This window comes from Sinocyclocheilus anshuiensis, unplaced genomic scaffold (genome assembly GCF_001515605.1).
Source record: "Sinocyclocheilus anshuiensis isolate Anshui unplaced genomic scaffold, SAMN03320099.WGS_v1.1 scaffold2739, whole genome shotgun sequence".
Taxonomy (NCBI): domain Eukaryota; kingdom Metazoa; phylum Chordata; class Actinopteri; order Cypriniformes; family Cyprinidae; genus Sinocyclocheilus; species Sinocyclocheilus anshuiensis.
In genome coordinates this window covers 186,200-214,118 of record NW_015542334.1, presented here as the reverse complement: position 1 = coordinate 214,118, position 27,919 = coordinate 186,200, and the positions used below count along the sequence as shown (strand labels likewise).

The 27,919-nt window shown below is 34.9% G+C and overlaps 1 protein-coding gene across 1 annotated transcript in view; it reads left to right on the top strand.

The window, feature by feature from the left end:
* The window catches only part of LOC107691076 (plexin-A1), a 131,852-nt gene that overhangs the window by 83,478 nt on the left and 20,455 nt on the right, over positions 1-27,919 (top strand). Inside the window, 10 exon segments of the mRNA XM_074187014.1 lie at positions 8,139-8,339; positions 15,306-15,402; positions 16,485-16,675; positions 17,567-17,718; positions 19,642-19,762; positions 19,880-20,028; positions 22,196-22,360; positions 23,427-23,520; positions 24,281-24,514; positions 26,617-26,760. Coding sequence (XP_074043115.1) covers positions 8,139-8,339; positions 15,306-15,402; positions 16,485-16,675; positions 17,567-17,718; positions 19,642-19,762; positions 19,880-20,028; positions 22,196-22,360; positions 23,427-23,520; positions 24,281-24,514; positions 26,617-26,760 — 1,548 coding nt within the window.

Here is a 27,919-nt window from a genome sequence, read left to right as displayed (position 1 = left end):
GAAACCGTGATACATTTTATTTTTCAGGATTCACAGATGAATAGAAAGTTCAAAAGAACAGCATTTATTTGAGAAAGAAATCTTTTGTAACATTAGAAATGTCTTTACTGGCACTTTTGATCAATGTGTCCTTGATGAATGCAAATATTAATTTCTTTCAAAAAATCTGTACAGCACCTTTAAAGATAGGTGTTACAGTATAAAGCACATGCTGTGATGACGAGCCAATCAACCACTTTTAGTTTGATTTAGCACCATTTTTTTTAGAGTGTAGTGTAACTGATTATTAAACTTGAATAATTATTATAAATATTTATATTACTCTCATCCAGCATTTTTTTTTCTGCAAACAGACACAAATTTTCTTATGAAAATGTAAAAGCAGTTTATTTTAGTATCAATTATATACTATTATAGTTTTTTTAATATTTTGAATCAGTTTATTTTATTTTTTTTATTTTCAATTAAAGTTTTAGTAATTTTGTGGGCTGTCATTTATAGTTTTTTTTATATACATATGTCTATATAGATTTTATTAGTGTTTATTTCAGTTTCAGTTGTTTTTCAATACTTATTTAATTTTTATGTTAAGCTAAATTAAAATGAGAAATGTTGCCTTTGCAGCTATAGCTGAAAAAGTTTTTTTTTTTTTTTTTGATGTTTTACTATATTTCATTTAACGTTAATTTTATTTCAAGTAACGAAAATATAATTTTTTATTTTTTTTTAATGGTTTTAGTTAACTATAATAACCCAAAGGTCCGGTTTACTGTAAAACATGCTGTGCTATGTAAATGTCAAACAGAATTAAATTTCCTCTCAATTCATCCAATCTGATCTGATGGATAAAATCAAGTTCCCGTCTGTTTTCTCCTCATTTAATATCCAGTTTCGGTGCATCACAATACAAGTGTCACACATCACACAGTGCCAGTGTAATGGGCTGCAAACTGCATTTGACATTGGGTTTAAACATCGAATATGTTCTGATTGGCTGTCATTGATTTGTTCTCGCTTTCACTGAGTTGTCACTGGAAACCTGATGCATCATCACGGCCGGTTCGGACACTAAGCGGCGTGTTTATCTCTCTCGTGTGATCGCTCACGCTTCCTCCTCCTCCGCCCTCAGATTTTCACTCATGAGAAACTCGATCTGTTGTACTGTTGCGAGCGAGAGGAGTGAGATAAGATGAGAGAGTCCGGTCATCGCCGCTCGCTCATTGGCTGAGTGCGAGTCCGCTGGGAATCTCCCATAATTCTGTGTTTTAAAAGCCTGTAGGAGAGCAGATGAAACGCGCTGGTTTCCTCTAATAGACTCCAGATGTGTGCGAGGGAGAAAGTGTGAGCCGAGTGAGGGGAGTGGGAAGGTGCTGGCACTAATGTGGGAGATTACATTATAGATGTGACGCCATGTGTTTCACCAGAGCTCTGGCTGAGAGAGAGAGAGACAGAAGCAGGGAAGAGGTGGAAAATAAAGCGCGGGCCGTGGGAAGAAAAGGCGTTGGTGGAAGGAAGGTTCCTCAGCCAATCAGACAGTGTGGTTTTATGCATCTAATAAACTATGTTTGAGTCAGAGTTCATGCAAGTTTGCCAGAATAAGTATTTTCCTGAAATCTGTTTGCTATCTGCCAATGAAGCATAAATTACTGGCTTTGAAATTATTTAAAATTTCCCCCGTAAGATATTTTACCAAAGTTTTAATAACACTAGGCAGAGGTTTTATTCAAAACATTTTTTATGAATGTTTTTAAAATGATCTCACCAGGAAGAAATGAAACATTTTACATGTTTAGTCATGGGGAAATTTGAAAATGATGATTTCTAGGCTTTGATGTCATGGAAATGTCATGCAAACATTCATTTTTGACTATAGCTCAGCTCTAAAATATATAATTTGGCTAGAAATCAGTGTTTATGAGTGCAAATTGTTTTAAATAATTTATAAGAAATCCCAGTGTAAGTTCATTCCATGCAATCTACTGTAATATAAAGAATTATTTGTGATTTACACTGCCATTCAAAAGTCTCTTCTGCTTATCAATGCTGCATTTATTTGATCAAAATACAGTAAAAATAGAGAAATATTATTACAATTTAAAATAGCTGTTTTCTATGTGATTATATGTTAAACTGTAATTTATTTCTGTGATGCGCAGCTGTATTTTCAGCATCATTACTCCAGTCTTCAGTGTCACATGATCTTCAGAAATCATTCTAATATGCTGATTTGCTGCTCAAGAAGCTTATGTAGAAACCATGATGCATTTCATTTTTAAGAATCTTTTTTTATTGAATAAGTATAAAATAACAGCATTTATTTGAAAACAGCATTTATTAAGCATATTTTCAAAATCTTTTGTAACATTATAAAATGTCTTAAAGTCTCTTCTGCTTATCAATGCTGCATTTATTTGATCAAAATACAGTAAAAATAGAGAAATATTATTACAATTTAAAATAGCTGTTTTCTATGTGATTATATGTTAAACTGTAATTTATTTCTGTGATGCGCAGCTGTATTTTCAGCATCATTACTCCAGTCTTCAGTGTCACATGATCTTCAGAAATCATTCTAATATGCTGATTTGCTGCTCAAGAAGCTTATGTAGAAACCATGATGCATTTCATTTTTAAGAATCTTTTTTTATTGAATAAGTATAAAATAACAGCATTTATTTGAAAACAGCATTTATTAAGCATATTTTCAAAATCTTTTGTAACATTATAAATGTCTTTACTGTCACTTTTGATCAGTTTAATGCATCCTTGATCAATAAAAGTATTAATTTCTTTAAAAAAAACTTAAATAGTTTACTCAGAATGCACAGCCACTTTTGTTTTTAATGTAAATCATGTTGACGTCTGTACTTAAGTTACTGGGGATTTTATGTACCTGCCAAATTTGGCGCTTAATTTTGCACATGCATTAGTCTTTTCTGCACCTCTGAAGGTCTATGCTGAGCGTTTGTTCTCCATTCGAGTCTTAAAAGCAAGAATATATCAGTGATGGTGTCTGTTAGAGGCTCTGAGATGGAAAAGATTAGAATAAGTGCGGCAGAAAGAGTCTGCACTTCATTTCTAACACACGATTTGCTTTTACGCTGTCGGTTCTTTCACTTTTCCTGTCACGACGCGCTGATATTCCTCGTGTAGGATTCCTCCTTATCTTCCCGACTCTCTTTTTGAGAGCCGCAGAACAACACGACGAGTGACAGCCGGTTAAAGTCGATCAGACTGAAGTGAGGGAGTTTTATCACATGTGTGCAGTGAAACACGCCAGTCGTCATGACTACAGCGCCTGCATTCCAGAGAGACCTTGTAAACGGGTCACATGGCCTTTAGCATCACCTCTGACCCCCATTACCCACAATTCTCTGCTCCAGCATGCCGATATTCAAGCATGTCTGTCGTTTTCAGCTTTTTTTCTCTCTCTGCTCTGTTCCTTTCTTCTCAGTTCATATCTGCCACCCTGTTGTATCTTTCCCCTCTCTTTCTCTCTCTCTGCATCTATGTAATATTCATCGCTGGGATGCATTGGGCAGCTGAAGCGCAGATCTAATCCACTTTGAATAATTAAACCAGAGGAGGAGAAGAGAAAGAGAGAGGGAGGTGCAGAGAAATGACTTTATCAGAGTGATTACTTCCTCTCCTGTCTTCTCTCTCTCTTTCTCTTCCTTTGTTCTTGGCCGACACCTTCTTACCAGCATGCATTCTCTCACACTTTCACATTTATGTGCATCACTGGTTATTTTTAGCGTGCCTGCTCCGTACGCTGGTGCGCTGCCTACCTAGACAGTATTTTTAGGCCTCATTGGTGTCCTGATGCAGAGCCTGGTCCAAAAGATAGGCAGCAGCTCTGTGCTGTCTTGTAAGATAACTCGTTTCTGTTGAATTCTATAGCGGGGTCTCATTGTATCCTTCACTGAAAGGCAATCCCAGAATGCATTGCGGTGAGTCATAAATCATGCGAGTGATCGTGTTTATGAGATGTGAAACACAAGTAACACCACGATTACTGGATTTGAATTTGGAAACGTTAATTAGTGAATCATGACTCGTGGAAAATAGTTGGAATCAGTATAATTCTAGTATTATTTATGAATATTTTGAATTAGCTTTTTTATTTTCAATTTTATTTTTCGTAATTTTAGTCTGTGAATGTCATTTAATATTTCTATTTAGCTTTAATTTATTTTTTATTTCAGTTAATTGCCAAGGCAACATTTCAAATTTTTTACGTTTTTTTTTGGTAATATTTATATTTTATTATTTATATACTATTATATTATTTATTAATGTTTTGAATGACCTTTTATGTTTATATTTTAAATTTTAATTTGTTTGCTTTTTGGTAATTTTGTTTTGTGAACTTGTCATGTTTATTTTTTATTATTTTTTAAAATATTTCTATTAATCTTTAATTTATCATTTCAGTTTTATTTTTATTATAACTTATTTTATTTCCGTTAATTGCTAAGGCAACATTTCTAATATTTGTTTAAGTTTTTCATGTAATATTTACATTTGATTATTTATTGACTTATTCATTTTTTTAATTACCTTTTATTTTTATGTTTTCATTTTTAATTTGTTTACTTTTTGATAATTTTGTTTTGGGAATTTGTCTTTTTTATATATTTCTACTAAGCTTTAATTTATTATTTCAGTTTTAGTTTTATTATAACTTATTTTATTTCCGTTAACTGCCAAGACAACATTTCTAATTTTCGATGAAGTTTTCATGTCATATTTCTATTATATTTTAGATTTATTTCAATTACCAAAAATTATTTTAATAGTTTGTTAACATTAACAACACTGACTGATATTGATAAAATAAATCAAAAAGTTGTAATTGTACATTTTGACTGTGCAATTAATTTATTCAAATATTGTTTATTGTTGATGAAGAATAACCATAAATTTTACAGTAACTATTACTCATTTATTGAATTTTGAGACGACAGGCCTGTGCGACACAACTGCATTTATTAATTCATTTTCTGTGCCACTGCAAGTATAACAAAATACTCAAAACATCAATTACACACCTAATGCTCAGCCTTTGCTCTTCATTTCGTTGAATTAGCACTATAAAGCTTCTTGTCTTTGTCAGTTATTGAAAAACAGAGAACTAAATACAGAGTTTCCCATTGCAGCCATTTATTTGTTCACTGAGCAAACTCACATTTCCAAACTTGTAGGCTGGAAGTTCCCAAAGGAGCCTGAAGGCAGCAAAAAATCATCCAAGATAGCAGACAGAGCCTAGAGAAATATTGACTTTCTTCATTTAATATGAAAAAGTAATTCAGTTGCACCCAATAATTGTGTGTGCTGTGTATTTATGCTTTAATTATCAAGTTTTTTTTAGCATAGCAACATGTTAATTTGCTAGTAGAGTCTTGTGTTCTTTATATCAGTTGCTTTTGAGGCTCTACTTCAGTTAGGATGCAGTCTTTGAAGACGCTCCCTCTGTAGACAGCACCGGCGGCTCACTAGGGAACAGATCCTCGTCTGATGAGGTCTGACATCTAAACGACGTTTGCTTTCCATTCAATTTAACACGGAAATATTTAAATGAGGCCATTTAATTTAAATAAATTGAATTTAAACATTTAAATTAGTTCAGCACACTGACTTGAGGATGATCGGTGGCTTTCTGATGGGCTTCTTGAAGTCGTATTACGGCTCGTTTTCCATTTCCAAAGCTGTGTTGAAAGTGGATTTTTTGGTGCTTGTGCTCCGGGCCGCTGCTTACCGGAAAAAATATTAATGTTTCATGGTGGGAGATATGATATTTTCGGAGCAGGTAGGGCATAGTTAAAGTAAAACCAATAGTATTTGAGCTGCTTTTGCTGCAGTGTTAATAATTGTTTTTGTGCACACAAAACCATTCAAAAGTTTGAGCTCACCAAAGCTGCATTTATTTGATAAAAAAATAGTAAATATAGTACATATTAATAGTAAATACAGTGACAATTGTGAAATATTATTACAAATTAAAATAGGTATTTTCTATGTGATTATATGTTAAACTGTAATTTATTTCTGTGATGCGCAGCTGTATTTTCAGCATCATTACTCCAGTCTTCAGTGTCACATGATCTTCAGAAATCATTCTAATATGCTGATTTGCTGCTCAAGAAACATTTCTGATTATTATCAATGTTGAAAACAGTTGTGCTGCACAATATTTTTGTGGAAAACGTGATGCATTTTATTTTTCAGGATTCACAGATGAACAGAGAGTTCAAAAGAACAGCATTTATTTGAAATAGAAATCATTATAAATGTCTTTACTGTCACTTTTGATCGAATTAATGCATCCTTGATGAATAAAAGTATTACGTTTCTTCTTAAAGCAATTCTACTGACCCCAAACTTTTGAATGGTACTGTATGCCCTTCTATGAAGGATTGTTGTATTATTTTCTGTGACTAAAGGATCACGATGAGCGTGGTATAGCCACCGTTGTTTGGCCACACAAAGCTCAAGGTTTGCTTCTGCAGAAGCCCTTCAAAAATATTCAGGCTTTCTAAAAATCCTGGTGGAACGTTTTGAACACTTATTCAGCAAACATCCTTTGCTCGTTTACGTCTGTAAGGTTGCTGTGGTTTACCGGCTGACCGGACGCTGCTGCGGTCACTCTTTACGCTAAATAAGCAAAAGACAGGAAGCCAGCACTGTTACCAAAAATACTGTCAGTTTTTCCATCTTTAGTGCTTGTTGACAGGCAGCGTTACTGACTGTAAGATTAGAAATGAACACTACTACTCGTTAAGAACTCAGTAAATTGATCAAAACTGACATTTATGATTTTACAAAAGATTTATATAATAATTCATATATTAATAAAAATACATATTTTATTTATATACATTTTTGTTAATTATCCATATAATTATTTATATATAAATGTGTATGTATGAACTACTATTCAAACATTTTAGGGTCAATAAGATTTTTTTTTTTTTAATAATAATTAAATACTTTTGAATACTTTAATACTTTTATTCAGCATTAAATTGATCAAAAGTGACAGTAAAAACATTTATAATGTTATTCTAATTCATATAAATGCTGTTCTTTTGAACTTTATATTCATCAAAGAAAGATGATGTTAACTAACTTTAAATGATTTTTAGTAATATTTATAAATCCAATCCAGAGATTATATGGCAGCATATTTTTAAATATTTATATGAATAAATGCAATAAACAATTTATATAAATAATTAATTTGACAAAAAAAAAATCCATAAAAATATGTAAATTTTAATATATAAATTAATTGTTTATAAATGTATAAATTAAGTCAGTAGGATTTTTTTTAAGCAATTGCTAAATTACTGCTTTCATTCAGCAAGGATGCATTTAAACAAAAGTGACCATAAAGACATTTATAATGTTCTTCTATTTGAAATAAATGCTGTTCTTTTAAACTTTCTATTCATCTGTGAATCCTGAAAAATAAAGTGAATCACGGTTTCCACAAAAATATTGTGCAGCACAACTGTTTTCAACATTGATAATAATCAGAAATGTTTCTTGAGCATCTTTGGTGAGACTTCTTTCAGAATCATTAAAAAATCGTTTGAACATCCAGTCATGGTTTGAGGCCTTGACTGATTTGACTCACATTTTGTTCCTCAAGTGTGCGCTCACGCACACGAACACACACACACACATACACACTCACACACGCACACGCACGCGCGCACACGCTCACACACACTCACACTCGCACACACACGCTCACACGCACTCTCACACACACACACTCACATTCACACGCACACGCGCACACACACACACACACACACACACACACACACACACACACACACACACACACACACACACACACACACACACACACACACAGAGCAGTGAGGTATTCTGGGATATTCTCCAGATAATGTCGGCGTCCAGCTCGTTTCTCCTGCAGGTCTTTGCGTGACATTGCTCCATATGTTCCCCATCAGGCTTGTTTAAGCAAACGTCAAACATGTCAGCTGGTCTGGAAGACTGATCGCTCGATGTCCTTCCTGTGTTTTGTTGTTTCAGTAAGAATTATGTCCCTTTCCAGAAGTGTTTGAGTAAGCTGATGATAACAGATGCTGGTCTTGTTTTCACAGGACTGTCCTCAGATTCTGCCATCGACTCAGATCTTCGTCCCCGTCGGCGTCCCGAAGCCCATCACGCTGTCGGCACACAACCTTCCACAGCCTCAGTCCGGTCAGAGGAACTACGAGTGCATCTTCCACATCCAGGGCGAGATGCAGAGCGTGACGGCGCTGCGCTTCAACAGCTCCAGCATCCAGTGCCAGAAAACCACCGTGAGTTACACACATCATCTCACCGGAGCAATCACAACATCAACACAAGCAGCTGTTTATCGAGACAGAAACATACTAAAGTATTTCACTCTTCAGGTTTGTTCCGTTCAAAAGTTTGAAAAAATTTCCAGAAACTTTCCAAAAATCCCTGGAATATTTAAAAAAATCCTGGAAAGTTTCAAAAATTTCTGGAATATTTCTGAAATTTACTGGAAATTTTCCACCTTTTTGCAACCCTATCTGTGAATCCTGAAAAATAAAATGTATCAGTTTCCACAGAAATATTCAGCAGCACGAGAGTTTTCAACATTGATAATAATCAGAAATGTTTGTTGAGCAGCAAATCAGCATATTAGAATGATTTCTGAAAGATCACGTGACACTTATGGAAGTCCATTTCTGCCACATTAGAAAAAAAATCATGCTTTGGTAAATCATAATTATGAGATATAAAGTCAAAATTATGCCACAAAAAGATGCAGATATTAGAATACATTTTTTTTGTCTCAGTCTCAGTTTTGACTTTTTATGTCATCATTTTGACTTTTATCTCATAATTACGATTTACTAAAGCATGTTTTTTTTCTCTCTTTTATGCGGCAGAAATAATCTTCCGCAGAAGACCGGAGTAATGATGCTGAAAATTCAGATTTGCATCACAAGAATAAATTACATTTTCAAATATATTCACATAGAAAACAGCTACTTTGAATTGTAATAATATTTCACAATATTTTTTGCTTTAACATGTTTTTTTAATCAAATAAATGCAGCTTTGGTGAGCAGAAAAGACTTCTCTCAAAAACATAACAAAAAAAAAAATCTTACGTTTATGCATTAGGCTCTTTTGAAAGACTGTATAATGTTCCCTATAGCGCCTCTTGTGGCAGTGCTGATAATGCAGATGTTAACTGTAGTCCAACACATTTCAGATGTCATGTGGCAGCAACACATGAAATTGATCTTGCATATGAGTTTGCGTTCACGCACTTGCATACAGTATCTCACAGTGATGATGTATGATGATATAATTTTCACTTTCATATCATTGATTCAGCATGTTAAATAAGAAAGCAGTTAAACAGTGTTATTTTCAGATGAAATCACGTTAAGTTAGATTGAATCCCACCATCTAAATCACATGATGATATCAGAGTCACACATGTACATACACACACTCCAGTGCATGTGACGCTCCTGATAACGCATGCTGATCAATGCAATGATAATCTATGATTAATCCACCGTCCTCAGCATGTGCATGTGTGTGATATGGGTTATTCATCCAGAGTGCATAGATTATAGTGAACTTGTGTTATTCCTACACACTGTTGCAAACATACTTAATAACCGGCGCATTGATCTAATAAGAAGAGTGGCAGATGAGAACAGTATGTATATCCAAACACACACACAGTGTCTTATTGTTTTGTTGAAGCAGCACAGATGGTGGAGGATTTGTCCTGCTGTCCGTTAGTTGAAAGCAGAAACTTATTTGGCAGAGTTTGAGCATTATAAACAGTTTGTGTCTGTGTCGATGGGCGTGTGTTTTTGGACTCGAGCTCTTCTCGTTGTCTCGGTTTGGCTGTGTGTTTCTCTCTGGACGATTGGGTTGTATTGTGTTCTTGTGGTTTCCATCTGAAGGCTCTTCTTGCACTCTAGTGGTCAGAACCGACCCAAAAACTGCATCAGCAGCATCACACACAAACACACTCCTCCCTCGTGGCGTCTGAACCGCTGGGATCGTGAGCTGGCGCTCGGATGCATGGGAAAACCACAGCTGGCATTCCTCCAACTGGATAAAGCTGCACTTGCAAAGCAGGAAGTGAGAGGGGCTCATGGGAAATGTGGTTTGAAGGGCTGTCAAGCTAGATGATGACAAATATGTTTCTGAGCTGAGTATATACACTATTGTGTATCTCTTCCGCTCATTTATTTGATCAAACATGCTGGAAAAATCATGAAAAATATAACAATTTAAAATAGCTGTTTTCTATGTGAATGTATAGTAAACTGTAATGTATTTCTGTGATGCGCAGCTGAATTTTCAGCATCATTACTCCAGTCTTCAGTGTCACATGATCTTCAGAAATCATTCTAATATGCTGATTTGCTGCTCAAGAAACATTTCTGATTATTATCAATGCTGAAAACAGTTGTGCTGCCCAATATTTTTCTGGAAACCGTGATACATTTTATTTTTCAGGATTCAAAAGTTCAAAAGAATAGCATTTATTAAATAGATAATATTACAAAAGTCCTTATTGTCTCTTTTGATAAATTTAATGCAACCTTGCTGAATACAACTAGTAATAATAATTATAATAGTACTACTAATAATAGTAGTAAGGAATAATTTATCCATAAAATTATTAATAGAAATATTAATATATAATCTCTGGATCGATTTATAAATATTATTAAAAAAAACATAAGTTAACAGTATCTTTCTGTTTACACATGCTTGGTTATCACATTACTGCATTTGTCCCTGAAGGCACGTCTGACGTACAATATCAGCACAATATTCATCTTCCTTTATGAAGCTCTTTCAGTCTGTCAGAAAACAGGCTGGGAGGAGAATAGAAACGAATAGAGCGGCTCTCATACAGCTGATGACGGCAGCGGCAGGTCTGTGTGTGTGTGTGTGTTGTGAGAGAGTGTGAAGTACAGCAGAGTTCTGATGAGAACCAATTAGAGGAGACACCGATAAAAAAATGATGATTAATTACAGTGTGAGAGCGACACAGCAGTAATAGATACTACAGTAAAGAAAAATGAAGCAAGAGAGAATGAGGAGAGAGAGAGAGACTGTAGCCGGGGGCCGTTCAGGAACAGCAGAGGCTATTAGAAACTCACTGCACCTGATCCTGTGTGTGTGTGTGTGTGTGTGTGTGTGTGTGTGTCTGTGTGTCAGGACTGCAGATATAGAACTGCTTTAAATCATTAATCACTTAGGAGAAATAAAGTTTACAATTGAATGTGGAGGGACTTGAGAGTAATATTATTTTAATGATAGTTATTGTATGAAGATGAGTCAGAATGATGCATTATTCTCTCACTCTTAAATGAAGTTTAAGTGGAAAACAAAAAGCCATAATTTTACCACAGTTAAGCTTACAACAGCATTATCAGAGTATTTAATTTATCGCATTGTTCTATACTCGGTTGCATTTTATGTGTATATATATCTAAAATTTGAATAAACAACAAATAAATTAATCTGAATTAGGTTAGTTTGATATAAGCACACGCTCTTATTTTAATATTTATTTGCTTTGGGAGAATTGAGACATTTACCCACAGGGGTCTATGTTACAACATCCCCGGAGCAGCTAGGGTCCCGCTTCAGGACACAATAGCCAGGGTCAGAGGAAGGACAAGATCATTAAACCATCAGCTGAATCACTAAATCAACATCCTTCAGCGTCCCACATGAGACTCCCACCGCCAAATATATGATTACTGCTGTGATTGTGTGAAGATCAGATCAACAAGACAAAAGAAAGAAACTATGACTTGGCTTATTATAGCTTTGAAAGGTTCACTACTTTGTATTTTTATTTCTTTTTTGGAGTTTGCTTTTTAAGTTCAATCTCATTTTATTTAATTTCAATTGTTCATAAACGTCATTATAAACTTAATTATAAGTTTTAGTTTTACAGCACAGGATGTAGTATATATCAGATGAGCACATCTTGTTTAATTATATACATTGATTTTTGTCTGTAATACATGCATTTATGCGTTTATTTGTTTACTTACTTATGCATGCATGCATTGATGCACTTATTTATGCATTTATTTGTTTAAGAATGCTTGTTTTTATTCACTTATTTATGCATTTATTTGTTCCTGCATGAATACATTTATGCATTTGTTTTTGCATGCTTGCATTTATGCACTTATGTATTTATTTTTGCATGCTTGTTTTTATTCACTTATGCATTTATTTGTTCATGCATGAATACATTTATGCATTTATTTATGCATTTATGTTTTTGCATGCTTGCATTTATTTTATGCACTTATGTATTTATTTTTGCATGCTTGTTTTTATTCACTTATGCATTTATTTGTTCATGCATGAATACATTTATGCATTTATTTATGCATTTATGTTTTTGCATGCTTGCATTTATTTTATGCACTTATGTATTTATTTTTGCATGCTTGTTTTTATTCACTTATTTATTTGTTTATGCATGTATGCACTTATGTATGCCTTTATTTGTTTAAGCATGCTTGTTTTTATTCACTTATTTATGCATTTATTTGTTTATTCATGCATGCTTGCATTTATGCATTTATGTTTTTGCATGCTTGTTTTTATTCACTTATTTATTCATTTATTTGTTTATGCATGTTTGCATTTATGCATTTATTTATTTATTTATTTATTTATGCATGTTTGCTTTTATTCACTTGTTTATGCATTTATTGATGCATGCATTTATTGTTTATCAGCCTCCCAATTTATTTTTCACTGCTGGTTTTCATCTTTGTAATGGTTTTGGTTAATGATAATAATCTTGGTGAGATGCGGAAATAGGAAGCATGTGTTCTGCAGTGGGTGGCTGTGCTCCATTTATATAGAACACGTACTGTATATTAGTAAATGAAATCAAACTCTTTCCAGTGATTATCATTTGATTCAGCCGCTCACACACACTCAAACACATTGTCCTCTTCAGCCTTGCCGCGTCATCTCTCGTTTATTTAATTAGACGAGCGCTCGCCTTCCCACGCCGGTGAGAGGTTAACCGGCTGCTCAAAAGCATCAGTCTCTCGCCAAATAAATCGATCGCACGTCTGCAGCCTGCGGGGGGAATGAATTACCATAACATACATGTAAGACAGAGCAGCGCTCATGTTCAGACCATAAATAATTTTTCATTTCCTAGCTAATGAGAGACCAAATCGTTAGTATCTAGTTAATTATCCGTGGCTCATGAGTGCAAATGCAAATAATGAATGACAGATGAGTGTGTGTTTTATCCGATGGAAAGCATCACTGTTATCATCGCTTATATGTGGGTTAGTGATTTGTGGCGACCGTTGCATATTTACAGACTAGAATATCACCGAGGGTGGGTGAGACAGGTAAGTATATCCAGGATGCCCTAGCAACCACTTAGCAACATGTCAAAACCACTGAGAACAGCCTACCAAACTGCATAGCAATGCCCTGGCACCCATCCACAGCACCTCAGCCTCACATAGTTTTTTTCCTCAGAGTATGTTCTGTTCTAGTGCTCTTTGAAATCTCTGTGGTGTGTGTGTGTGTGTTTCAGAGAGCTTTGCTTTCTAACAACTCAATGCAGGTCTGCTCTCAAAATAAGCAATTATCTGAGCACGCCTGATACTGAATCTCTCTCTCTCTCTCTTTCTGAAGCATTTCATTTATTTATTCCTGTGTGTTGTGTGTCTGTCTTAAATGCGCTGCTCTCTTCTCTCAGAGGGAGGTGAAGCGCTGTAGTGCTCCTTCATTAATCTCTATTCAGTGATTCATGCTGTCGCTCTCGCGGGTTCAGATGTGTGTTCTGTGTGTTTTCTCATGTGAGTCCTGCTGACTCCATCTCTCACTCACACACACACACACACACACACACACACACACACGTGTACGTACACGTGAATATTCCTCCTCTCCTGTCGTTTTTCATCCGTGGCGCAGGTCTGGGATGTTGTGACTTCAGCACAGCCAACAAACCTTATTCTGATTTAGTAAATCTATTAAAAAAGAATGATTTAAAGTATTTAATCTATTTAAATATATTAAGTGCTGGGTAGATTTCTTATGAAGTGCAGTTCTTTACAGATTCCAAATTACATGACAAAAATTGTAGTACATATTTTAGGTAATATAATCAGACTACTTTTAGATTACTTTTGAACTAAATCGTTTATCAGCATTTAGAATCATTCATAACTGTGAATATGCAAATGTGTTACTTAATTATTAACGTGCTACCTTCAAATCTCAGGGGCACTTCAAGTAGATATATTAGTGAAAGAGGTTCAGCTGGCAAAAAAAAAAAAATTTAGCACAGCCCTGCATTATATGTAAATAAGATTTAATGTGAATTTGTGCATATAGTAGTACATGGTTAACTAACCCACTGAGTGTTAACTGAAATAAATATTAATGTGTTCATTAGTAGTTGAAGCAATGTTGAAATTAGGGGAAATCAATACATTATGAATCATTTATTGCTATTGTCTGAATAATCATGTAATCAATAAAGTAACTGTAGTCTGATAAATGTAATGTAATCTTATTACAAGTACTTAATTTTTGGAATCTGATTATGTAATCCAGATTACATGTAATTTATACAGTTAATACCCAGCACTAAATGTGTTAATACCATTAATGCAAATATTGATTCTTGTTGTTGTATCATATTTACTTTCTGACATCATTACGGAAATAAAATGAGTAACGAATGGTGTTTCATTGTATTTTCAAAAGCACTGATTTCTCTTTATCCATAAAAACACACCCACACACACCTGCACCTCCTCTCTGGACCTGTAGTGTTATGAGAAAATAGCAATTATGTTAAATGAGAGCAGATGTTTGTCTTGGGAAGACGTCCGCTGGAGAACAGACTTTAATGAGAGTTAAGGGCGAATGAAAGGACGCGGGAGGTTGATTTCTGCTGGTGACCAAAGACACGAGTTCAGAAGGAACTAGTTAGTGAGCGTCCTTCACTGTGTGCAGTGTACGTGCATCGTCCCAGCTCTTAAATAAATATCATATTAATAAACCAGTAAAATAACAGAGTAGCGGTCAAGAACGGCCTCACGGTCACCTGAGGAGATGCTTTACATGTTAAAGTAACCGTCTAGCGTCACCTAAGCACCATGTTAGTGAGTCTTTCACAGGCAAACACCACTCGAATCTTTAGTTATTTAGTTAATTTCGGATTGAGTTAAATGTCGTTTGTTGTTGTGTTGCAGTATAACTATGAAGGAAGTGACATCAGCGATCTTCCCGTTGATCTGTCTGTGGTGTGGAACGGAAACTTCATCATTGACAACCCTCACAACATCCAAGGTAACCATGGCGACCACTGCAGCACACTGTAGCTGGTAGCCTAGCAACCGCCACAGGATGCTGCAGCAGCGAGATGCAGCATCTGTAAATGTTTTAAAGCATCGTTTGCTTGCATCCATTCTCTACAGTTTGTAAGCAGGAAAAGCAGATGCAGTGTTGTAATAAATGATTCCTGTCCTTCAGCTCTGCAGGCGTGTTGTTGCTCATGATTCATAATGCTGGCATCATTTTGAACTCATGCTGTCATCCCCTCACAGTCAGATGTGGGATAATTCTACTTCATATCTCTTCTGACCAACTTAGGCTAAGAATACAGCGTAGAGAGAAACAAAATGGCAGTGTTACCATTAGCTTGGCACTTTAATTGATAGATACGTGAGGGGTTTTCAATCTTTTATATGCCACAGACACCCAGATATGATCATCTTTGTGCAAAGCACCCCTAAATCTTAAATTTAAAAGCCAACAATATTGTTTCCTGTATAAAGACCCAAATTATGCTATAAAAATGTTTTAGAAAAATATTTAGGTTCTATTAATTTAATATTACATTTGATTTATTCATTATAGGACTGTACTGTTAAATGCTTATTCATTTTAATCTTTGTTTATTTAGTTATTTTAATCATTTTGTTATTCTTGTTTATTTGAATGTAATTAATTTTTTTATTCTTGTTTATTCATTCATTTACTTATTTATATTTTAATCTAATTTTAATTTATCTATTCATTTCCTTAAAGCTAACATTTATTTGTTTGTTTGTTTTAATCTATTATTCTTTTATTTATTTAAAAAAATTTGTCTTTGTATATTTCTCTATATTTACTTTAATCTAGTTTTTTATAATATTATTTATTATTATTGGAATTTATTTATTTTATTTTTTTATTTTTTTATTTCACTGTTTTTCTCTGAATATTTCCCTGGAATCAGTTTGGAAACCCTTGACTGTGTCGTTGAAGATCTGAGTTTCCTGGAAAGTCCAACATACTGTTGAATGGGATGCAGCATGAGATTTAAATAATCAGCAGAGTTTCCTCTTGTCCATGAATCGTAAGCGAAGCTCTCTTCCTCTCTGCAGCGCACCTGTATAAGTGTTACGCGTTGCGGGAGAGCTGTGGTTTGTGTCTGAAGGCCGACCCCAGCTTCGAGTGCGGCTGGTGTGTTCAGGACAGGAAGTGCTCTCTGCGGCAGGAATGCGCTCAGCAGGAACACACCTGGATGCACGCGAGCGCCGGAAACAGCCGCTGCACGCACCCACGCATCACCCGGGTGAGTCACTGCAAACCAGGGCTCAAAGATTAACTCTAAAACCCTTTTATAAAAGTTTTTCTATTTGATGTTTACTTTTTCTATTTTTCCTTGTCTCGTTTTTAATTTACAGTACAATAGTATTGCAATACTGTTTTTTTTATTTTTTAAATGTAAATATTTGTATTGTTTTGAATAATAATAATCATAATAATAGTAGTAGTAAATATTTATTAGTAGTATTATTCAAATTGTATTTTATTTAAATTTTAAAAAATGAAATAATTTTTTTTATTGCAATAGTAATGTTTATTAAAATGTTTTGTTCCTCGCTCTCTGTTGCTCTGAAAGCAGATTTTCTGCGGCGTTACATCGAGTTCCAAGTTCTCCTGTCGACGGAATATTAACTTTTAAAACATCTTCTTACTAATTTTACACCCCCTCAGTGTTAATTAAACTCCTCTTTGTTCTCCTCGTTCAATTTCTCATGCTCACGCTCTATCTGTGTGGCGCCGCTGTCGTCTTTTACTCATTAGATTAGGTGTTAATTTAATTTGGAGAAGAATGAATTTATCACATGGATTATTAGTACACCATAGGTGCTCCGAGAGCCATCTGTTCAGAAGATGTTCACCTATTCTCTCTCTGTTCCTCTGCTTTACTCTCTCTCAAGCTGCGCTTTCGTATTTTCATCCATCTATCTGTAAAAATGTGTGAATGTTAAATTAAAGCAGTCCCTCTGAAACCAATTACCCGTTTGTGTTTGCTTCTGCGCTTGGGTTTGGCTGAAGGTCTCGATGGCCGCCGATGCACTCGGTTCTGATGTTTTCCTTCATATCTATGTCTCTGTGAATTGTTTTCAAGGTGTAGTTCATGCAAAAAAGTGTAATTTGCGTATCTGTCGTGGTGCAGTTGTTTCCTGAGACCGGCCCGCGGCAGGGAGGAACCAGACTGACCATCAGCGGAGAGAATCTGGGCCTTCAGTTCAAAGACATCCAGAACGGTGTGCGGATCGGGAAAGTGGCCTGCCAGCCCATCGAGGAGGAATACATCAGTGCTGAGCAGTGAGTGTCTCAAACAGTTACATCTGAAGGACTTTATTGGCATGAATAATGAATACAATAAAATATAGAATAAAATATAAAAAAAAATATTTACTTATTTTAATTACATTTATTTATTTATTTATTTATTTATTTATTTATTTAAATCTAATGTTTATTTATTTGTTAAATGTATTTATTTAATTAAATTTATTTATATATTTGTTGTTTGTTTTAGTCTAATTTAAATTATTTATTTATTTACCTTAAATTTAAATATTTTTTTTTTACACTTTTTCTATGAACATTTCCTGGACTGTCAAATATATATTTATTTAGACACACATATTTTAAAGCAATAAGCCCCAAGAAGCCGTGGTTTACAGTGAATTTATAACAACTAAGGGGCGTTGTTAGGCACGACACGAAGCTGTTATAAATTCACTGTAAACCACAGTTTCACGGGGATTATTGCTTTTATAAAACGGTTATTCCATATACGTAGTTAGGTTTCACAAAATAAAACAGAGCAAATAAAGTGTAATGATATTAATAAAAAACGTAGTCTTCCACCAAACAATGTAGCTCCTCAGAAACAGTTGTGGTTGCTACAAAGTGGTTGTCGAGCAACACACAGAAGTAAACAAAGGTGTATGGTTGTAGTGTAATTTACAACAGCTTCAAACGTGGCTCAGCCAATCAGAATCAAGGACCGGAACTCTCTGATTTATAAAATGCACGTGTGTTACTTTAATTAGTAATTATGTGTCAGTTTGAGTGAGTGATCTATTACATCTGCGTCCTGAACTAGCATCTGATCTGAGTTTAGTCTTGGCTAGTTTGACTGTTGAGAAAGAAAAAGACCTTCTGATTTACCAGCATTTTGACAACTCACTGTATTGACTGTAGATCTCTCAAGTGCTTTCTGTTATGATGAATATAGCATGACACATCGTCAATAGCAAAATAATGTTTGTGAATTTAATTTGTGAAAAAAATTGGCAAAACAATTTGTGGGAAAAAAAGCAGCATTTCCATCATGTATTCAAGAGAGCACAGTTGTCAGTTTGGAGAAACTGGCGAAAAATAGAAATGGAGAACTAAGGAACTTTATCAGAGCGTGTTTATTCACATTTTTTTATGCAATATCTCAAAATTCGCATAAAAACGTGTGCATGGAAACCCAGCTGTTTGACAGTAACCATAGCGACAGTAGATTGTTTTATCATCAGCATCGGATGTTACACGTCACTAGTGTTGGCGATAAATAACGTATTGGCACATTATCAGTTATCAGCTAATATTATAGTTTTGTTTTCATTTATCAGTAGCAGTTGATATCGAATGTATAATTAGATATTTAATTGTGCTTGCTCATTTACAGCATTTTTACAAGTGCGACTAATCTTTAAAACACTAATTTAATAACATATGTCAAATAACAAATAGTCTCAAAATGAATATTCACTTGTTGCATTTAAAATTGTTTCTAGATTTATTTAGATAAAATATTATAGAATTCTAATATAATTTTGCGGCTTATCTGTATAGGTCATCAGTGCATCTTTAACTCACCGTCTCTCACTAAAAACACCAGTGACGTCTGTTTGCTGCGGTTTCTGGATGCGTGACGCCCTTCATTCATACTTCCAGATGAATCTTTGATGCAGCTGTTTTCCGTCCTGGTGCTGAAACGCAGTGACAGTGTCTTTACAGTTTATTAATAAATCGTGGCAGGTCTTCACACTTCTAGGAAATAAACAAACAGCTGTGCTTTTTTCATTGCAAACACTGCAAACTCTGTTCCCATCTGCGTGAACCTAGAAACGCTGGGCACAGACACTCCTCGTCTCACATTCAGCCGCGCAATCACTGTTGAAATGGATGTCATTCGAGTCCAGACGCCTCTGAGACCCTCACGTCTCTCTCTGTCTCTCTGTGCAGGATCGTGTGTCGATTGGCCGACGCCACAGGTTACCGTGTTCAGGAAGCTCAGGTGGAGGTGTGTGTGCGAGACTGTCTGCCGGAGTACAGGGCCGTGTCTCCCAAAGCCTTCACGTTTGTGGTGAGTTTCTTTGTCAAACAGTGTGATCTGTGATGAAATCTCTGTGTAATGTCATTATAAACTGTGTGTGTGTGTGTGTGTGTGTGTGTGTGTGTGTGTGTGTGTGTGTGTGTCCAGTCGCCGTACTTCACACGCGTGCTGCCGTCATACGGGCCCATTTCCGGAGGAACGAGGATCACTATTCAAGGCAGCCATCTGAACTCAGGCAGCGCCGTCTCCATCAAGATCGGACTCAACACCTGCCGCTTTGAGAGGTGCGCTGATCTGTTCACCTCATCTGAGCATTCAGAGATAAGATACTGATATGTACTGTTAATTCAATCAGTCAACACTGTAGCATGTTCAAAACTAATTAAGGCAGATGGAAGCTTTAACCTGCAGGGTTTTGCACTTCTAGATGCAGCCCTCAGTGCTGTTATTGTGTATTAAATCGAAAGCTATTAAAAATCATTTTTGGTAATTGAAATGAAGCTGAAATAAAATAAAATAAAAGTATTAGGAGAAAAACTTAAACTTAAAAAATTAAACAAAATTTAGAAATGTTGCCTTGCCAAATTATTGAAATCAAATAAGTTAAATTACTTGATTACTAAAACTTAAATCTTGAAATAAAATTAAATTTAAAGCTAAATGGGAATATAAAAAAAATTAAAAATAAAAACAACAAAAGCGCATAACATAATTAATAAATCTTGAACAAACATTAAAATGAAAACTGAAAATATAAAACAAAAACAAATTCGAAATATTAATAAATAGTATATAATAATATATAAACAATGCTAAAATAACACTGAAAAGCACCACAACATTGCCATGTTTGTGATTTGAATTTATTGGAATGCCATTTAAATACATATTTAATCCCAAATTCAGGAATTAAACGTTGCACAAAGAAATGAAAACAAATTTAAAAATAAGTCATATTTTGCTTATATATATATATATATATATATATATATACACACATATAACAGTGTTGTCATCAGGTGTTCAGAGCGACTGATTTCTTTTAGTCATCGGGTCTGAAAGTAAACAGAAATGATTGATGTGTGTGTGTGTCTACACTAATGTGACGACAGTGCTGTCAAAACACGCACGCACGCACACACACTCTCACACACACACACACACACACCTGTACACACTCACACACACGTAAACACACCCGTACACACTCACACACACGTACACACACATACGTACACATGCACACTCACACACACACACACACACACACTTACACACACACGCAGAGGACACGCACATGCATGTCTGATCAAACATGGGAACGAACCTTCAGACTGAAGCTCATCTTGCTCTTATCTGTCACATGACTAAACGTGCCGTCAGTCGTGCATGTGTTGGTTTGATCAGATTAAAGTCTGTCGCGTTCAGAGCCGTCGCTCTGAGTGATCTTTGAACCTCCAAACCTGATGCAACCGTGTTGTCACACACTCTGCACACATGATTGACTTCATTCTTCCCGTCAGACAGCGTTCAGGTCAATGAGTTTGGGTTATTGTTCTTATTCTGAAATCTAAAATACATATAAACGAGTCAAATTCTACACATTCGTTTCATTTTATTATTTTTTTATGAAGTCTTCTTATAATGTTAGTCAGGGTTTCTTGTGCAAAAAATGGCTGTAATTTAGTTGTTAATCACCATTTTCCCGTCTCTCTGATGTATTTTTATAAAATACAAATAAAATATAATAATAACAAAAAAAACATTAAATGTTGCACAAAGAAATTAGTTTAGTTAGCACAATATTTACTACATTACTCAAAGTTGTAATTTAGTTTTAAATAACTAAATTGTCCTTCTCTCTGGTTGGTTTGTCAATGGCAGATAAATAAAATAAAATATAAAAGTAATAAATAAAATCGCAACATCTTTTGAAATGAAATAAATTATCACAATATTTACTATATTTGCTCGCTGTTGAAATTTAGCTGTCAATCATTTTCCTCTCTCTCTCTGATGGGTTGTTCAATTCTGATGACCAATAAAATGTCCATATATGTGCATAAAATAAAAGTATAAATAAATTAATAAAAATAAAATCACTTTTTTAAATTAAATAAATTAGCACAGTATTTAATACATTACATTTGTTTGTTAGTTGGGAATAACAAAAAAAAATGAAATAAAAAAAAAAGTCCTTCTCTCTGATGGGTTTGTCAATAGCTGATAAAATGACCATATATTTGCATAAAATATTTATAGATAATATTTAAAAAACTATTAAATTAAATTAATTACAAAATAAAATAAAATCAGTTTTTGAATTTAAATAATTTAGCACAGTATTAATTACTTATAAATAATTTAATTTAGTAAGCATTTTTTTTATTATTAAATGCTCACAAAAAAATTGACGTTACTAATTTTGACGTTACATAGTACATCAAACTCTTATTCTTGAAGAGCAAGCGATTCTGGCTTTCCATGATTTGTGGTGGGTTTGGGTTCAGGAGGGACCCCAGTGATGGTGGACATAAACGCAGCCGAACTCAGAAACCCGGAGGTCAAGTTCAACTACACAGACGACCCCAGCATCCTGAAGATAGAGCCGGACTGGAGCATCGCCAGGTCAGACTCATTAACACACTGCGACCTGCTCGCTCAGGTTTGATTCAGAGGGTTATATGAGAGTGTTTCTCTGTGAAAATAAAGTCCACTAGTGCGGCTCGCAGGTGAACGTTTGCAGCTCCGTCTCTGGAGGTTTGAGTAACATCACAGCCTGCAGACACATGAATCTGACGGCAGAGAAATGCTGCAAACAGACTCACACTGACGTCTAGAGCTGTGAAGAAGCGTTTCACATCCACAGGGAGAGAGATGAAGAGAGACAGGTTAAGCAGGTTAATACTCCAGCGGTTTGCTTTTATGCTGGAAATCATAGAAATTAGTTTACAACACCCAAAAGCACCATTCACATGCACAAATAATACAGCTCTTTCATCTTCACATGTCTAATGTGTTTCTTTTATTACATTTTAAATAAATGTGAGATTGTTTACAGCATCCTAACATGGCTATGTATTGGCATTGTCATTGAAAATGTAAACACATTTATGCATATGCATTTTAATTGTATTTTTAGAGCTCTATGGTATTATTCACTACCAAAAGTAAAAAGTTTGGGGTCAGTAAGATTTTTTAAAAATCATTTAAGTTTCTTTTGCTCACTGAGGCTGCATTTATTTGATCAAAAATACAGTAAAATAGTGAAATATTATTACTATTTAAAATAACTGTTTTCTATGTGAATATTTCATGATTCACAGATGAATAGAAAGTTCAAAAGAACAGCATTTATTAGAAATATAAATCTTTTGTAACATTATATAAACGTCTTTACTGTCACTTTTGATCAATTTAATGCATCCTTACTGAATTAAAAGCATTAATTTCTTTAAAAAAAAATTACTAACCTCAAACATTTGAATGGTATTGTACTGCATGTTTAAAATGACATTCTTTACCTTTAACAGTTTAGTACCTACTTTTAGTGCAGTAGAAGTGCTCAAATTGTGATTCAGCCAAAGTGGTTAAAGCAGCATCAGAAGGAAATCAAAATGTTGTGTGAGCTGATGGATGAGAGAGAAAATCCATGTTTTTTTGAGGTTTACACTATTGTCTTTCTCTCTGTTAGTGGAGGAACCCCGTTAACAGCGATCGGCAGCAACCTGGCCACCGTCAGAGAGCCAAAGATGAGAGCCAAATACGGCAGCGTCACTTCAGTCAACGTAAGTCTCTAACATACAGACTGAGTTATCACATTATTCCTTCCTTTCCTTTCTCTACAGTCATACCCGAGAGTTTAGCAATAGTTTACCCCCAAAAGAGATGATTTTCAGTATTTCTACAAAAATATTAAGCAGCTTCAACATTGATAATAATCAGAAATGTTTATTGAGCAGTAAATCAGCATATTAGAATGATTTCTGAAGATCATGTGACACTGAAGACTGGAGAAATGATGCTGAAAATACAGCTTTGATCACAGAAATAAATTACATTTTAGCAGATATTCACATAGAAAACACTTATTTTAAACTGTAAAAATATTTCACAATATTGCTGATTTTTCTGTATTTTTGATCAAATAAATGCAGCCTTGGTGAGCAGAAGAGACTTTCAAAAACATTAACAAATCTTACCGACCCCAAACTTTTGAACGCTTTCGTCTAGACTAGTTTTATGGTGTGTTTGTGTTCACTCTGAGCTCTAAAGCAGCAGGAACAGACAAACGAGTATACTTGCACATGTTTTTCTTTGTGCATGTGTGACATTGAATCACCTTTTCCCAGTTTAACCTTTAAAATGTCAACGGTTGACGGGATATAGAGCATAAAATGGCTCTATAAAGCCCTGAGAAAGTCCCCCAGGGCCAACGCGACCTTTTCTTCTCCTTGACCTGGCTCTCGCTGCTGTTTTCCTCCTCTCTGCTTCTCTGAAGCAGTGTTAGTGTCGTCAGTAATGCGTGATGTTTGCTGTCTCTCACAGAACTGCACTGTGCTCAATAACACCGTGATGGTGTGTCTGGTGCCGTCCGTGGCGGGGTCCGAGAGGGGTTTCTCAGAGGCAGGCAGCGGGCCGGATGAGATCGGGTTCATCATGGATAACGTTCAGACGCTGCTGGTGGTGAACGAGACCTTCAGTTTCTATCCCGACCCTGTGTTTGAACCCTTCAGCCCGTCCATGCTGGAGCTCAAACCGGGATCTCCTCTCATCCTGAAGGTGAGGAGATCTCATTACACGCATTGGAGCCATTGTACTGTATTTCTTTATTTTTTAGCATAATAATCCCCTTAGAGCAACACTGCAACTATAAGGCCACCTGCATGTCTGTTATTGCATTTAAACACAGTTTTTACAGAGCTTGAGAATAGCAGCACTGGAGTGATATTTCTCACATATTAATAGTACCACAGTTATTATAGTTAGCTAAAACCTTAAAAAAAATAACAAACTATGTTACATGAAATAAAAATAATTGTGAACTTAAGTAAAATAAAACAATTTAGTTTGATAGATTCAATTTCATAATTTTAATTTAGTTTAACTTAAAAAAATAAAATATAAATAGTAAGAGAAAAACTTAAATGATGTGGCAAAGGAGGGGGATAAAATAAAATTAAGTACAAAAATTACTAAAACTGAAATTAAAATGAAGCTAAATAGTAATTAAAAAAATTGGTAACACTTTACTTAAAGCCTTTATGTATAATGCATTATTAAGGGTTATTAAAGGGTGTAATGCATTATAATTATTCATAATGTGCATTGTAATACATTTGATCTTGTCGTAAATAATTATAACTGAATTTGAAATGCATAGTGTAACAATGAATTGATAAGTGTTATAATGTATTAACTGTGGTTACAGTTATTCATGAGATTGTACAATGCATTATAAGGTGTATTACAAGGCATAATTAATGCATTAAAACTACTTTTATTATGCATTATACATAAAGGCTTTAAGTAAAGTGTTACCAAAAAATCTAACAAAAATGACAAAAAAAACATCAAAATTGCTACAACTTAAGCTAAAATTAATATAGAAATGGAAAATACAAAAATAAAAACTGATTCAAAATAATAAAAGATATAATCTTACATTATGCTAAAATAACACCGATTAGTACACTATTACTATATGTGCGTCACAGTTTGTGTACTATTCTAGGACATTTTGTATAAATAGTGCGAGTAGTGCGTTCACACTGAAAATTCCAACAAAAGTATAGAAGACGTCTCAAAGCATTACATTTTTACACGTAATTCATCCAACATCCTTTGTGCTACAGAAACGAAAGATAGTTCAAATCATGAAGTGTTATTACTTTTCTAAGCAAACACATTTTCACATGGAGGCTGGCAAAAATGAGACTTGAAGGAGGGTCCTGAGCCATTTCTAGGGATCAGAATATCGTGGAAACTTAGGAGTGAATTCTATAGACTTGAGCCGGTAAGAAACTGAAGTATAAACTGCATAGCAACACCCTGGCAACACCCTGGCAACCACTCACAAACCCTGCCATTTACTTCAGGAAATATATAAATCTAGGTCATTAAAATGCACAGCGTTAAATAATAAGAAAAATTGCATGCATCGGATTATCTGCAATTCATTATCCCGTGCAAACTCTTCTGGGTAATGCGCAGTATGAGATGAGTCTACATGTTAAATGGAGCCCTTCAGTAACACACGTCTCTAAATGAAGCATGCAAATATTTATGCATGGTTCTGCCTCCGGGTTTTGCCTTCCCATAAGCCCCTTGGGCAGAGAGAGAGAGAGAGAGAGTGTGCTGGAAATCTGGTTGAGCAAACGCATTGTACGCTCAGACTGGAGAATATGTTTAGGAGTTTAACATTCTAGTTCATGGCAGTGCTATTTATATACTTTTATAGTATCTATTAATTAGCTTGTATTTTAATATTTTAATTTATTTAAGTTTTAATTTAATATTTAATTACATTTAATTACATTTTCATCAGTTTAAGTTTTACTAATCTTATATGTGCTTGTCTTTTTTTTTAAATTTTTTTTAATTGCTTTATTTTTAGTTCAGTTTCAGTCATGTTAATACTTAAACTTATTTTATTTTATATATTTCCCAAGGAAATATTATAATTTTCATTTAGGTTTTTCATGTAATGTTTATATTTTATTTATTTTTTTTTTCTTTCATAAAAGTAAGTCATAAAAGTACAACTACTGGTTGTTTTTGTACATTTGTTTAGCAGGAAACACTGACAGATTATTTTAGGATGATGTCCTATATATGATAATTTGATGAAAATAAACACGTCTGTGTGTGTGTTTGTGTTTCAGGGCAAGAATCTGATTCCTTCGGCTGCTGGTAACTCCAGGTTAAACTACACCGTTCTGATCGGTGACGAGCCGTGTGTGTTAACCGTGTCCGAGGCTCAGCTGATGTGTGAATCGCCAGACCTCTCCGGACAACATAAAGTCACTGTAAGTGTGTCATGCAATGATTCCCGTCTTAAAGCGTTCTGATCTCTTTCCCACGACTATCACACCGTCTCATCCGATGCCTCTTTCTCTCACTCATCTTTATTCTTCTGCGTTTCAGCCCATGTTTCTCAGCATCAGATTACAGCTGGGAGTTTCTGTCGTGGCTCTCAGGGGTTTTGTGTTGTATTTATTTACACTGAGTTTGCAAAGAATCTGAGACGCAGATCTGTATTTACATGTAGTCGGTTTCATCTTTAAATAGCTGGCTTTATTTGCTGCACGTGCACATTCAATTATATTTTGTATGGCCGAGTTATTAAAACATCACTCCCATGTTTTTCCCAAGCCGTCTGCTCTCTTTCTGTGTGAGACGCCGTGCCTGAAGGGAGAACGACAGAGACACACATGTTTGTCCTCGACCTATATCATCATGACCCATATGGAAGCTGTGTGACAGCGAGAGACTGCCGTTTAGCTCACGGTATTAAACTTCACACTCGCCCGTTTGACCCCATTAGCCTCCTTAAACCCGGTCAAGTATGCAAACCCTCAAGCGGTTTCAAAACTGCATGAATGCTTTTCTTCTGCTGAACAGAAAATGAAGATATTTTGAAGAATTTTGGGAACCAAACGGTTGCTAGTCCCCATTGACTTCCATAGTGTTTTTTTTTTGGCTCCAACACTATCCCTTTAAGACCTTCTGAAGATGCAGGTTTGTGGGATAGATTGTTATTGGAGTCATAGCTGTTTTAGGAGCTTGTTTTATACATTTGATATTTTCTCATGAAGTCCACTTCTAGTTATAGTCTATGTTTATTGAACCAAAACTTTTATAGTTTGGTTTTTTATGTACATTTCCCACCACCTCTGACATTAACAATTAAACAGGCTAGTGTTCTATATGTAAATAACCTCTGTTATGATTGGCTGACCGTTTTGCGTATGAAATGAGGAGCTACACCCCTGCTGAGTTGCTGTTGAAGTAGTGATTTTAACAGTGAACAGTGATTTCTGAATTGCTATTTAATTATATGAACTGTTCTTTGTGGACTTGTTTAATCAAACTCTATTATTACTTTAGAAAGAGTAAGTTCCTGTTTTCCATGTAGTGGCTGTTTTGACGCCTGTCAATCATTGTTTGATATGATGTGTGATGCTC